Here is a 13194-nt window from a genome sequence, read left to right on the forward strand (position 1 = left end):
TCAGCACAACTATAAACCAAGAACACCATTCAGTACTCCTATAGAAGATTAAAAACACATCAGGATGTTTCCAATAGAAATAAAAATAGCATTAGCATCATTGTGCAAGTCAAATCCTGCAATTCTTTTGCAAATTCTCACCTGAAACATTCCATGCAGTTTTCACTACTCAGATCAGCCATACCACACCTTCTCTGTTATTCTACTCAAGACACTAAAAAGTTATGCAGCCCATGCACTGAAACAGGTTTAGAGAGATCTTGCCTGTAATATAAGGAAGCCATTTTTATTCCCAAAAGATGTTTTTAAACATCCTGAAACACTTTTCACTCAGTGTCACTTTACCATCTGCAAAATTTTTTCAACCCTCTCAATACTGCTTCCAGCATAAGATCTACCATAAACTCCCTCCAACTGCTTTTCCCTAATCAGCTGACTCTCCAAGAAACACCATTAGCAATCAGTTATCATCTGGAGTGTGAAGTATCAACAACTACATTTTAAGTCCAGTTTTTCACTCATCTTTCATTTAAAGTGGTCTTTAGGTATGCGGGATACAAACATGTTCTCAAATTTTTTGTGGTTTTATAAATGGTTTTCACTTGGTGTACTCAACATTCCAAGAAAGTTATTCAGAAAACCATCTAGGGAAAGGTATATCCTACTGCAACCAACACTTATAAAGAGTGAGGCAGTTGACAGCACATAGCTGGTCTTTGGGGAATTCAAAGGAAACTGTTAAAGGTCTTTGAGCAGAGATGTGTAAATCAGCAGGCACCTTTCTCCAGAACTGCATAAAATCGTAGTCTTTACTTCTGAGATTCTGAACCAAACAAACGCTATCTTCACTCAGTTTGGAACGAGAGGGTGTGTGTGTGTCTTACCAATGGTGTCACCTGAACAGGCAGCCAGAACTCCCTCTGAAATTATGTCCATACTTCACTCATCTAGGAAAATTAATTTCATAAAACGTTAGCTACAAAAGGGACCCAGGGACTCCATTAGAAGTTCCTTCTAAGCCTACGGAAAAAGGTAATTTTGTCCATTATAACCAGCAGTTGTTCCCTCCACCCCCCAAAATCTGTCATCCAAGTATAAGCTATCATTTAACACACTTCATACATGAGAACTACTACTGTAAAGAAGTAGTAAATTACATGTTTCAGGTAACAGTCAAATCACAAATGCTTTGAATTCAAAGATCCTGATGCCATCCCATATGGATAAAATGACTGCAGCAATGGAAATAAAAAGTACTGAGATTCTAAGTAGAAGGGCTTATCTTAGCTGAGTAGAAGCAATTTCATTCTCTCCGACTAATAAAGGAGCCATAGACAAAGAGAAAAAAACTCACCACTTGCAGAAATTTGGGCAGCATCTCAATTCTCTTAACTACTGCAAACAAGTTCTCATGCTAAAGCTCTCTCCAATTTCTAGAACACTGATACACTTCCTGTTAACTTGTCTGGGAAGAGATTACAAGATGCATCTTTCTCTTATAAGGCAAGAGACCTACAAGTAGAACACAAATAGCTGAGTGACCAGCTTGTAAGGCAGAAGGGGAGTTACACCTTAAAAGTAATGCAAATATCAATCCTGATCCTAGCCTTAAGACTGAGAACAGGAGAATGAGTATTTAGAGGTCTAGGGAGCCTTTTTGTTCTTATAAGCTTGCACAGCTAAAAGAGATACTGTTCAAACAGCTGCAGGCTTAACACATCTTTCAACCAACCCATGCAGCTTCTGGTTCCAAGCTGACACTTACAGGTACAACAATGTAGTCTACATCATGCTGATTTTTTAAAATAGAAATAAAAAAATATAAGGCCATAAATAGGAGGTCAAGACACCAAACTCAGCTCCCTCTCTTTCCTCATGGTGTTGTATCTTCTACTCTCAAAGTTACACTAAAAGGCAACAGCTAAATGACTGCAATGCACAGCATTCTTCAGAGATGATTGCTACTAGGTTGTTAGGTGGCCTAATATCTAAGTCAAGTACTCCCATAACACTTGCACACTTCCCCTCATTGTAAAATTCATCACTGAAAAAGCAAACTGGTTTACAGGTGAGGTTAGAAGTATTGTAATACCACCTCTATACAGTGATGACTATTAATTAACAAAAGGGCTCTCCAACAGAAATGCGCAACATTACACGTATGATCAGATTTTTACAAAACAATCCCCATAAAGACCACCAGAGATTGTACAGTTACTTCTGTTACATTACCACATCTAGGGAAAAATAATCCAAGTTACTTTGCTGCACTTAAAAACCGTTAAATCAGACATTTCACTTCTCATTAGTCAAAAGCTAGATTAGCAGGAACTGCAGAAAAAACACAGGTGTACTTAAAAGTAATTTCTAAGACAGACAAGAGTACACAACATGTAAATATACAGAAAACACACTTCCCCAAGATATGCTATGAAGGCTCAAGTCCTTATCTCTCTTTAGGTGGAGTCTGAATATATCAAAAATCAGTAATAAATAACAGAAGTCACTAAGATGCAACTACAAATTTTAAATAATTTCAATGACAATATCAATCAAGATCTAATTGGAAACCAATTTAGTAGTCAGCATAAGGAAATTCTTGAAATACTTAACTACAGACACTTTAAACAGTAACATTTCTTAAGTTTTTATTGCTACAAACTGGTACATCTTATCACAAAAAGCTACAAGGCATTATAAACACATACTCTATTATACAGAGTGCAATGCAGTTCCCCAAACAGCCACACTCAACAGCACAATTTTTGAAGATACTCATTCTGTACTTAGAGGTAAATATTAATAGCTTACACGATAAAGCTTTTAATGTATTTACCCCAGAGACCCACCTTTCTTTTCAACTGATTAGACCAAAAATTATTATTATATCCAACTTTCAATACACACACCAAAAAAATAGGATGCTTAAAAAAATATACAACACAATGTTCTGATCAGCTTTAATAGTCAGTTTTCTATAAAAAGCTCAACTAAAATAGTCTTAATTTCATTTTAAACAAAATCAGAAACACAGAGGAATTATATAAACAAGTTCTCCATGGAATGGAATGCATGCAAATGGTGGGGAATCTCCAACTTCATCTGAGACTATTAAAAAGTCTCAGCCACTTTAGAGCAGAAATAAAAAGCTGGCTGGACCCCCCCAATGTATTTTTATTTTCTTGCACTTAATTATCTTCAGTGTGGTCTAAAGTGAAGTCAGTTTGTTCTTCAGTTTCTTCCTCCTCTTCTTCCTCCTCTTCCTCACCCTCGGCTGGCTCATCAGCTTTGTCCTCTTCCTCTGTCTGCTGCTCTTGAGCCTGATCATTAATTTCAAAAGGATTTTCACCCTGAAGCAGAAGGTTGAAAACAAACACTTTGATATTTATTTCAAGCACAAAATAAAATAATACTCTTTTTCAGTGAATGAAAGGGGCAGCCACTAAGAAATGCTACAGTATTTTATACAGGTTTTTAATAGTTGGGGTTTTTAGCAAGAAAATCAAGAGGCTTGATTTAAAATTAGCAATACCACATTTTTAGGCACATAGGAAACTGGGATCCCAATAAAATCTTTTAATGCATGTAGAAATAGCATTGAGAAAAAGCCAAAGCACGCCAGTTTAACTTCCACTTTCAGAAATTAAAATTACATGGTTAAATTTCAAAATGCTTTTACTAGGAACTACAGCTGCTACCTTCTTCTCCCCAATTACAACCAAATTGGAACTGAACAGTTTTGTTCTGCTTTGCCTTATGTACAGTCTCTATTCACTCTGAATAATTCTATCAAAAAAGACAAACTCTTCAGTAAATGAAACCCAGAAATAATTACATTGAGTAGCCTGAACTTTATTCCATTGTTGATCTACAAAGATTATCAAATAGTTTTCTCAGTACCTCAAATACACTGGCATTCTAGATTCACATTTTCTTCATTTCATTCAGCACAAGACATACCTCAGCTTTCACTTGTTTCAGATGTTTAAGAACTATGAATAATCGATAAACAATGAAGAATAACAATAAAAAGCATTAGGAGTTTCTTGGCTAAAGTTCCTTTCATATTCAAACATGACAGAGCAAGTCTGATCTTAACATACCACAGCAACCACTAATTGCACCAAGACTAGGATTTTAAGAGTATCATTTAGAAGATACAAAAGAAAATTTGGGGCTAGGCCCCTTTTCCTTTTTTTTTTTTTTCACTTCAGTTACATTTTTAAGGCAGAATCTTTCAGGTGGCCACTGAAAAATTAAAAAAACTATAAAAATATTCAGCAAATGCCACTAAACAAAAGCTTGGTTTCAGTGTTATTCTAAAAATCAAGACAAATCCTAAATTCAGATTGAAATTCAGATTTAACCCAATGAAAGCCGAATTCTTTGAGACCATGTTATTCCAAGTCCCTGGATAATTCTATGCATGCACTTTGTAATGGCCAGCCTAGAATATTCAGATAGTAATGTCTGTTGAGCCCAATCAACGCGTAGCATAAACAAAGACATAGTTTCCACATATAAATGGTAACATTTAAACTTCAAGAATAAGGTAGCATTTAAACTTCAAGATACCAAGTTTGGCTTTTTTGAAATTAGATGCTCATACATAATGGTCAAGTACGTAGAAAGCTGTATCAGATAGCAGAATTTACCTGAGCCCTACAGAAAAACAACAAACCAAACCCTCAGGTAAAGCTCACACCACTTTTAGATGATCCACTACTACTGACAAGCACCACTGGGCTATGAACACCAAGGGGTATTTCACACTACTTCAGGTAACAGTGCCCAACACTGAAATACCAAAAATACTGGCTCAGGACATTGTTTCATGAAAAAAAAAAACATACAGCAAAGCAAGTGCCCAAATGAATTTAATTCCAACATCTATGGAAAGCATTGTGAAACAAAAAGACTGAGGATCCAAACCTTAACTCAATGAGGATTAGTGCAACTCTCCAGAATTGCATTCATCTACCTTCCTTTTTGGACAAAAGCTAAATTACTGAGTTAAGAATACTTCACCTAGTTAGCTTCAAATACATGCTTACCGGGAGACCTTACAGAGAGAAAAAAGGTGTATTAAGAGTTTCATATGTCCTAACAGAGAGTATTGTTTCCTCAAAAAAGAAAAAAGGTGGCCTTTCTCTGTAAATGACTCACAAGGATACTGGAAGCCCTTTAACAGGTCTGATACAAAAGTAAAGATTTAAATCCTCTTATGTCTAGGTTAGGCATAATGACAAATGGTAGCTAAAGAATGCACTCTGAAAGGACTACTTCCTCACTCCTGCAGACAACTTCTGACTGTCCCTGTCTACTGGGGACAAGCTACAGAAAACTGTTACACTTCCTTCCTGCGGAGACTGTACATTGCTGCTGGCTAGCCTAGCAGAACTGGATTTAGCACACTACTTCCGGTTGAACAGATCTCTACACAATAGTAACAACGACAACAAAGTTGCCTTCTCCAACTGTTTTTTTAGAGAAAAATGCACTTTTCGAGTTCTCAAGCTAAGGAAAAAGTTACTGCCATCAAGGGGAAGATCCTAATGACTACACTCTTTTCCAGTGATGTAGCATTAGAGGCATCCAGCACAGCATGCAGAGCCAATTCTAATGCTAGTTGATTTTGACAGTCACACTGGTCCCAGATAGCTTAAAAAAAAAAAAAAGGCACAAAAACCCCCCAGAAAACAAGAACACAGGCACAGTACTAAACTGCTGCAGAAAGACTTTATGATGCATTGAAAGTACAAAATACACCAGTAAGTAGTTTAGTCCCAAGAGATGTATTTTTGGGGTTTCTTGTCTCTAGCATATTTAAATTGCACAGAAAGCTTAAGACTATGAACTGGCATCTACAACCAAAGTTTTGGGATTCCCATGTCCCCAGAAACCAATCTATTTACCAGAGGTCTCTCCAACCTGATCCAAAAAGATACCGAAGTCTGTCCACCTAACCAGTAAACATTAAAATGCCTTCACTGTGATCAAACAGTCCTGGGACATAGTGATAAAAAATGTCAAACTCTATAATGGTTCTCTTGTGTAACATCCAAGCAGCTTTTAATCATAGACATCGTTCTGTCTAGGAAATTCTAAATGGGCCAAAATTAGATAGTCATGACTTCACCAAGCGATAACTTTTTGCCCGGAGAAACAAGATGGTCTTTTTTTCCTCCTTATTATAAAGGGACTTACTACACATTCACAAACTTTTAAGAGGATTGTTTCAGAGTGGCCAGAAAGTGGGTCATGGTGGATTTCTCCCCTTCACATTATGGATGCAGAAGAACAAGGAGAAGTGAAAATCTTTAAAAAAAGCACACAAAGAGTATATTGGAAGCATAAAGGGGTACCACACAAAAACAGCACCAGGGAAACAGGGCTCTTCAAAAGGTTGCCCAAGGTAAAAAACAATCCTTTCAAGGTTCTTTGATTAAAGTATCTATGATGAAAATATCAAACAAGAAATTAAAAAGTTCCTTGCACGTAAACAACAGGATGCAAACAATACACTGTTAAACTAAGCACTGAATTGGACTTTCAAATACAGAAATTGAAAAAAATCATGTAATAGATAGTGCAAAAGATGGCCACCAGAACCAATAGGATCATAAAGATCTCATGCAAGTTTTGACTGCTGGAAACCTCAGTGCTGGTACAGTAGTTTTCTGGAAACTGAATATATTGACAAATTTCCAACAAGGCAGACACCAGCACCAAAGCAGCAGCACAGAGAAGAGAAGAAGCATTAGAAGACATGTTAGAAAACTGAGGAAGATAAAACTTGCAAGACTGTCTTCACAAGGAGACCACTGACATTTTCAGAATGGTTAGCACTGGCATTTTCTGGGATGGGTTGAATACACTTTCACCAGGACCTGCTCAGTAAGATGTATCTGGTTTCTGGTTATGCAAATCCCTTTCATCCTTATCCAAATGTATAATCAACCGCAGAGTGCAGTTTTATTATACAGCACGTGATGGAGCAGAGCACACACGCATTTGGAGCCTGCCATCTTCCAGGAAATCCTTGTTAACCGCTGAAAACAGCTTGTTTTAGATGTAGGGCAGACTGTATGGGGAAACACTTCTCCCCACCCTCCAACCAAAAAAGCCCAAAACTCAAACAAAACCAAACAAAAATCCCCAAACTCAACATTCTTTTGCAAAGTGTTGTTTACTCTGCATATGCAGTGAGGAGGGAGAAAATTCAGAGCGGGCAAGACCTGCAAAGCTGCCTAGTTTTGTACCAAGTGGCAAAAGCGGCTCATTAGTATCACAAATGCCTTTGACAGAAGTAGAACAAAATTTCAGGTCAGCAACTCCTGAGGTTTATGTATCCCTATTGATACATTTTAACACTAGCAGAAAAGATAAAAGATTTTTTTCTTTCTTATTACACAGCTTGGTTTCTCTGTGCATATTGGGAAGTTTGTTCTTTTAATGTGTGCCCTGGAAGAGGTACATATCTCAATTAGAGTTGAATTAGGAAAAGCTCATTTTCTGTTAAGACTAGTACTTCCTGCTAGAACTACACCCTGCTGAGACTAGTAGTCATCCAACTCTTTACCACAACTAGTATTTGAGACCCACCTTGCCCCGTTGTGGTTTCCTGTGAAAAATTCTGTTTAGGTAATTTTGATTGCCCCCTGTCGACCTGATGAATGGCAAATTTCCATTCTCCCTTCTACCAGTCTCCCACTAGGGGGCTGTATGGGACAACACATGCCAGGCACAAGGAACACCAGAAGAGGTGGCTGGAAATACAGACAGATACTCCAGGCTCTGGTATTTGGACATTTCCAACCTTCTCATAACAGATACAGAACAGTTGTCTGAAACTGATTCACATGCTCATCCCTACATAATTTTGCAGCACACAGCTAATCTGACATTTTAAATCACAATTAACTTGGGCACTGGCTCATACCTTGCCATATTTACTCAAGAAAGTATTGCTTTGTCTTAAAGAGTCTATTGTTTGGCAAAGGCAAAATCATAAATCAATTAAAAGTAATACCAGAAACAGCTAACAACAGTACTACAGAAAGAGTCATTTAGCAAAGTGGCCCAGTAGAAAAAACCCTGTATTTTGCTAAAATGAATTTACCTGTTTCTCAGGCCATGTATCTGCAACACAAGCTGCCATGCCTTTTGAATTCTCTGATCTCATCAACTACTGTTGTAAGCTTTCATTTTTGTATGCTGCCATCAACCCTAGAAATTCTATGGAATAAAAAGTAGCTGAGTCTTGTGGGTGTTACACTTCAGTACAAAGCCACATGATGGAACTCTTGCTTCTAAATGTAAAGACGGACTCAATTGTAAAGTCATTTGTGCTCTACAGTTAGCATTATGAATAAAGACACTGCTGATGCTTTCCTAAAGGTTGACTTTCCTTTCTAGGAGCATCTAATTAAAAATTAAAATACAAATAAGTGCTAAATAACAACCAAAAGCTGGTAAATCTGAAGGTGGTAATTTTTGCTGCAAATAAATTTATCCAAGACAATGATTTTAGACCAGCAGAGTACATTAAAAGCATAATCAATCTGTGAGCTACCTAACAGAGCACAGAGGTTAAACTCCATCAACGTGGAGAAAATGGTGGCATAGCAAACATTACAAATTACTTTCTTTCCATTTGCATCTTACCTTCACATACAGCTCATATCGTGCCTTGACTATAGGATTATTCAATATACTGGTGGCAGTGAGAACACTCTCCCTTTTTATTTGTTCTCTGTAGGCCTAGGAAACAAATTTTACAGTGAATAATTATCACATACCTCTTACAATTGCCACATAAATTTGAATCCACGGTCAGTTTCTATAAGTAAAATAATGAACATATTGCAGCATGATCTGTTTGTTCTTAGCACTTACGTCCAAATTACATAATAAGTTCAATTAAGTTTAGTAGTGTTTATAGTTTGTTGCTTTAGCTTGACCAAAATATATTCTCATATCTTGATAAATAATGAACTGCAACCAGAGTTACCTGTTCTCATCTACAGACAACACACAGGCTTTTCCATCACACTGTTGAAGACGACCCTGCTTATTTGCAGGGTCCCTTCCAACCCAACACGTTCTATGATACTCCACAATCACAGAAGCTCATATATAAACAAAACATTACTTTGGCAATCTTGCTTACTATGATGTTCATGCTTCTCTTTCAGCCCTACTACCAGTCTTAAAAGTATATCATTATAAATTATAACAGCAACAAATACCACACTACTGCTAGTTCTAACCTGGTCTCACTTTTCTTCAAATTAAAAAGATAACACACAAGAAAAAAAGAGGCACCATGTTTGTCATCTTACTAGAAACACATGTATTATGTTTTGCAATTTAATAATTTTTCCAACAGTTAAGCTCAGTAAAACAAATTCCCATAAAATAAAAAAGTCATTCCTAGTAACTTTTCCATGACTTGCTACTGTCAGCTCTTAAGCACACCAACATTTCATTAACCGAGGGATCCTAAGCACTGGCTACTTCATGAGATCTCATGCTTACAAAGTGAAATAAGGACATTCCAGCTTTCAAGAGGATAAGTCGCATCAGTGAGAACTTAGAAATTACTTGTACCAAGAACCAAACACTTTTCACCTACTATTAGATTATGCTAGCCCTTTTGTTCTTAATAATGTCATATCTTACTTGTTTTCCTTTTATGTGATCAGGAGATTTTAAGTGTTGCTGAACAGAACTGTGCAATGCAGGAACGTACACACTGCAAGCACTGCAGTGAACAGTCTCAACTTTCATCATATGGTCATCAGCGGTAACCCCTGCCAAAGAAGATGCAACAGATCATTAACACAAAATGTGTTACTCTAGGCAAGTGGAAAAGTGGATTATTTATTTTATACTCAAAAATTAGAGCTCTCAGTTGTTAAACATGTGAAACTGAACCACAGGGGCTCCCTAAGGGCAATACTGAAGGAGGAAGTTTTCCACTCAAATTCTCCAACTCCACTTCTCCACAGACTATACGTGAGATCCAGGCAATGTACAGAAAGGCCATCTATTTAAAATCAACAATAGCTAATATCCTTAACAATACACATTTTGATATAACAAACAAACAAAGTTTGACCAAAGCAGTTGCATTTACTTTACCTCTTATAAGAACAACTAATTTATTTCCTTGCCTCCCTTCACCATCAGGAAGAAGCACATGAACCCAATTCCTCTTGCACTTTTACATATTAGCTTGCTAATAAAACAAACATTCTCTTCACAAAGGCAAACAGGCCCTCCAGTACTCAAGGAAAGTACACAAGAAGAATTTGTGAGATTGTTAGGATGCTGGCTATATCCATTTTAAAATAGCCTTTAGTATTTAAATTTAAATTAAAGTAGCATTCAAATAAAGTTATTGTTTAAAATAACAGCACTCAAAAGATGTCTCCTCTGGCTCTAGCACATATTTTCAAAACCCTCAAGAAAAGAACAGGGTGGGAGAATATGGTACAGCAAGGTGGGCACGCATGAAATGCTCTAGAAAACTGCCTGTACGGCAGCCAATGGGAAAAATACTCAGGCTGAGACGCATCTTGGGTAGCCAAGAAAGTGCTCAAACTTTTGCACTGTTCCTCAAAACCACAGCAACTCTCCTATTTACATTATCCAAACCCTTGCCATCATATTTGACCATTATCACCTTACTGCTTTATTACACTCTTTCAATCTGCCTGCAACCACCTGTTGTGACTCCTCTTGCCTTATACCGAATAAGACTGTGGCAAAGCCCACATAATTATGTTTGTCAAGTACCTAACACAATGTTATCACACCTTCTGACAAGGCTACCTGGATAGCAAACATAAATAAGGTTTGCTATCGCTTGCTGTGCTTACATTCCACATTGTGTCAGAAATAAAGAAAGGTATCCCAACCAGGTACAGAAAAGGTGGGAAAACTGACTATTTTAATCCATTTAATTAAATTTGAAGACAAATGAAAGGATAAAAAGACAAGGAGAGCCCCACAGTATGCATTTTCACATAAAGCACATCGCTCACCTTCCATTATATCTTTTTCAGCAGCCTGAGCATTTTCCGTTTGGTTACTTGTCTGCTGCTTACGCATAGCTGTCTTCTTGAATTTATTCACCATACACTCCTGCAGAGGATCACAAGAAGAAACTGTAAGACATCTGATCTACAACTGTCAATATTCCAATAGGAATTCAGAAGAGCTCTGTAACAAACAGCAATTAATTGCTGTCACTTCTTAAGGCACTACTTTCACTTTTTACTGTAAAAGTAACAGTATTTCATGGACTCTGAATTCGCTTCAACTTTTAGTAATATGTGCTGCGACAAGAGTCATCTGCAAAAGGAGTAACAATGATAAGTTAAGCATATTTTGGAAATGCATGGTAAATTGTAACTATATTCTCATACAGAAGTATTATATAGATCAAAAACAGCTGTCTTACATGAAGAAATTCCATCACTACTTTGTCAAACTTGGTTTGCTTCTGGATATGATCCAGTGTCTCCTGGTGAGCTGCACTCTCCAGATGTGCCTCAATTTCTTTTTCTTCAAACGTTCGAAACTTGCAAAATGAGCAAGTAAATGCCATTCTATTAAGAGAAATACATTAAATATTACTATTAAAAGTAAAACTCATCCAACACTATGTGGACTTGACACTTTTTTCAGAGAAAAAGAAAAGAAAAAATCTTGTATTTTTCCATAATAAAGGATAAGTGCTATAAGAATCAAATATAAATCAGGCCAGCGCCAGAGCAATTAATTATCTATGCAGAAGATAAAAACTGCTGAAATCAGAAGCCAGGCATTTAAAAGCCACATTATTCTGTGGGTCTGTCTATCACAGCTCTCTAGTTCATGTCACCTTTTGTAATACTTCTCACAGGCAAAGAATCATAGTCCAGTCAGGCCATGGTTTCCTAATTACAAGTAGTAAGAAGAATTCATTTAAAGCTCATTTTCCATACAAAAACTACATAATCTTTATAAAAAAATAAAACCTCCTCAGTACAATGAGAAAAAGACAGTAATGTTATGATATATACAGCACTGACATGGAACATTTTGTACAGTGTAGCCCACTGGGCTGAGGCAAAATTAAGAAAAGTTACAAAACTATGTACTTATTTTTGCCACAAAACAGTTGACCATATATACATATATATATTTATACACACACATAAAACCAGAATAAAGTCAACTTCTGACAGCTTCTTAAGTCAGTATGAACAAATACTTCAAAAGGAATACCATTCTAAGCTACTTCTCAAGTGTGCACTTCTGAGGGAGAAGGAGTGAGTAAATTGTGCATTTTCTGATACAACAGTGGTCCCATGAAATGAATTTGGGTGCCAAGTCTTGGCTTGAGGGGTTTTTTTTCCTTATTTGGGTTAGATTTTTCGTTTTGTTGGGGAGTGGGGGAAGCTAGGGGGTGGAAGGAGGTGGGGTTTTTTTTCCTCGTTTCTTTGTTGCATTTTATTTTCCTATATCAGTCCAAAAGGGCTTTCAGGAAAGAATATGAGGCATAAAGAAGTAAAACACTGCACACGACATAGAAGTTACAGCACAAACCTGTATCCATCACCATATTTTTCACTGTTTTTTTCCCTTCTACGCCTTTGCTTCTCTCTTCTGGCCTCGATTCGCCGCTTTTCTTCTTCCTCACTTTTACCTTCTCCTCCTTTGCCATCTTAACATGCAATACAAAGATTAATAAACAAACCCAAACCAAATAAACAACAACAGTAAAAGTATCTGTCTACCTTGTCTCCTCCACAAACACCTCAAAATGCAGAGAAAGATTATACACTGACATGGTTCACTTAAATGTCCTGAAATTTTACTGTGTTTTCCTCCTCTAAAGACAACCAAGTTAAACATTTGCTTTCAGCAATGTCCACTAAGTAGCTAAGGGTTTACATTCTGGGTTACAGTCATAAAAGTAAGGAAATTCAGAGTTAGAACAAACCCTTCCTTGTTGTGCCTAGTTATTAGAGGCCTCTTCAAGTGACTAGGAAAGGGTGACTGCTGGAACACAGGGAGAAACACATTATTTAAAACTCTCCCATGTTTTGAGAGAACCATTGCTACAATCCCCTTACATAAAAAGAAACTATATAACAGACTCTTCTGCCGAGAAGGCAGTTTACAAAACCAAAAGCAAAA

The 13194-nt window shown here is 37.0% G+C and overlaps 1 protein-coding gene across 4 annotated transcripts in view; it reads right to left on the reverse strand.

The window, feature by feature from the left end:
- Nucleotides 1–2631: 2631 nt before the first annotated feature.
- The window catches only part of ZNF326 (zinc finger protein 326), a 28705-nt gene continuing 18142 nt past the window's right edge, over nt 2632–13194 (reverse strand). For 3 of the 4 annotated variants that reach the window (XM_018072137.2, XM_018072138.2, XM_018072136.3), the window contains 6 exons: nt 12601–12718; nt 11471–11618; nt 11052–11151; nt 9685–9815; nt 8668–8763; nt 2632–3350 (listed from right to left, as the gene is read on the reverse strand). In XM_018072137.2, coding sequence (XP_017927626.1) covers nt 3189–3350; nt 8668–8763; nt 9685–9815; nt 11052–11151; nt 11471–11618; nt 12601–12718 — 755 coding nt within the window. In that variant the 3' untranslated portion in view covers nt 2632–3188. Of the gene's footprint in view, nt 3351–8122; nt 8239–8667; nt 8764–9684; nt 9816–11051; nt 11152–11470; nt 11619–12600; nt 12719–13194 lie in introns of all 4 variants that reach the window. The other variant, XR_001920599.2, reaches the window with a different exon arrangement.

Source organism: Manacus vitellinus, unplaced genomic scaffold (assembly GCF_001715985.3).
Source record: "Manacus vitellinus isolate BGI_N305 unplaced genomic scaffold, ASM171598v3 scaffold_21_pilon, whole genome shotgun sequence".
In the NCBI taxonomy this organism is placed as follows: domain Eukaryota; kingdom Metazoa; phylum Chordata; class Aves; order Passeriformes; family Pipridae; genus Manacus; species Manacus vitellinus.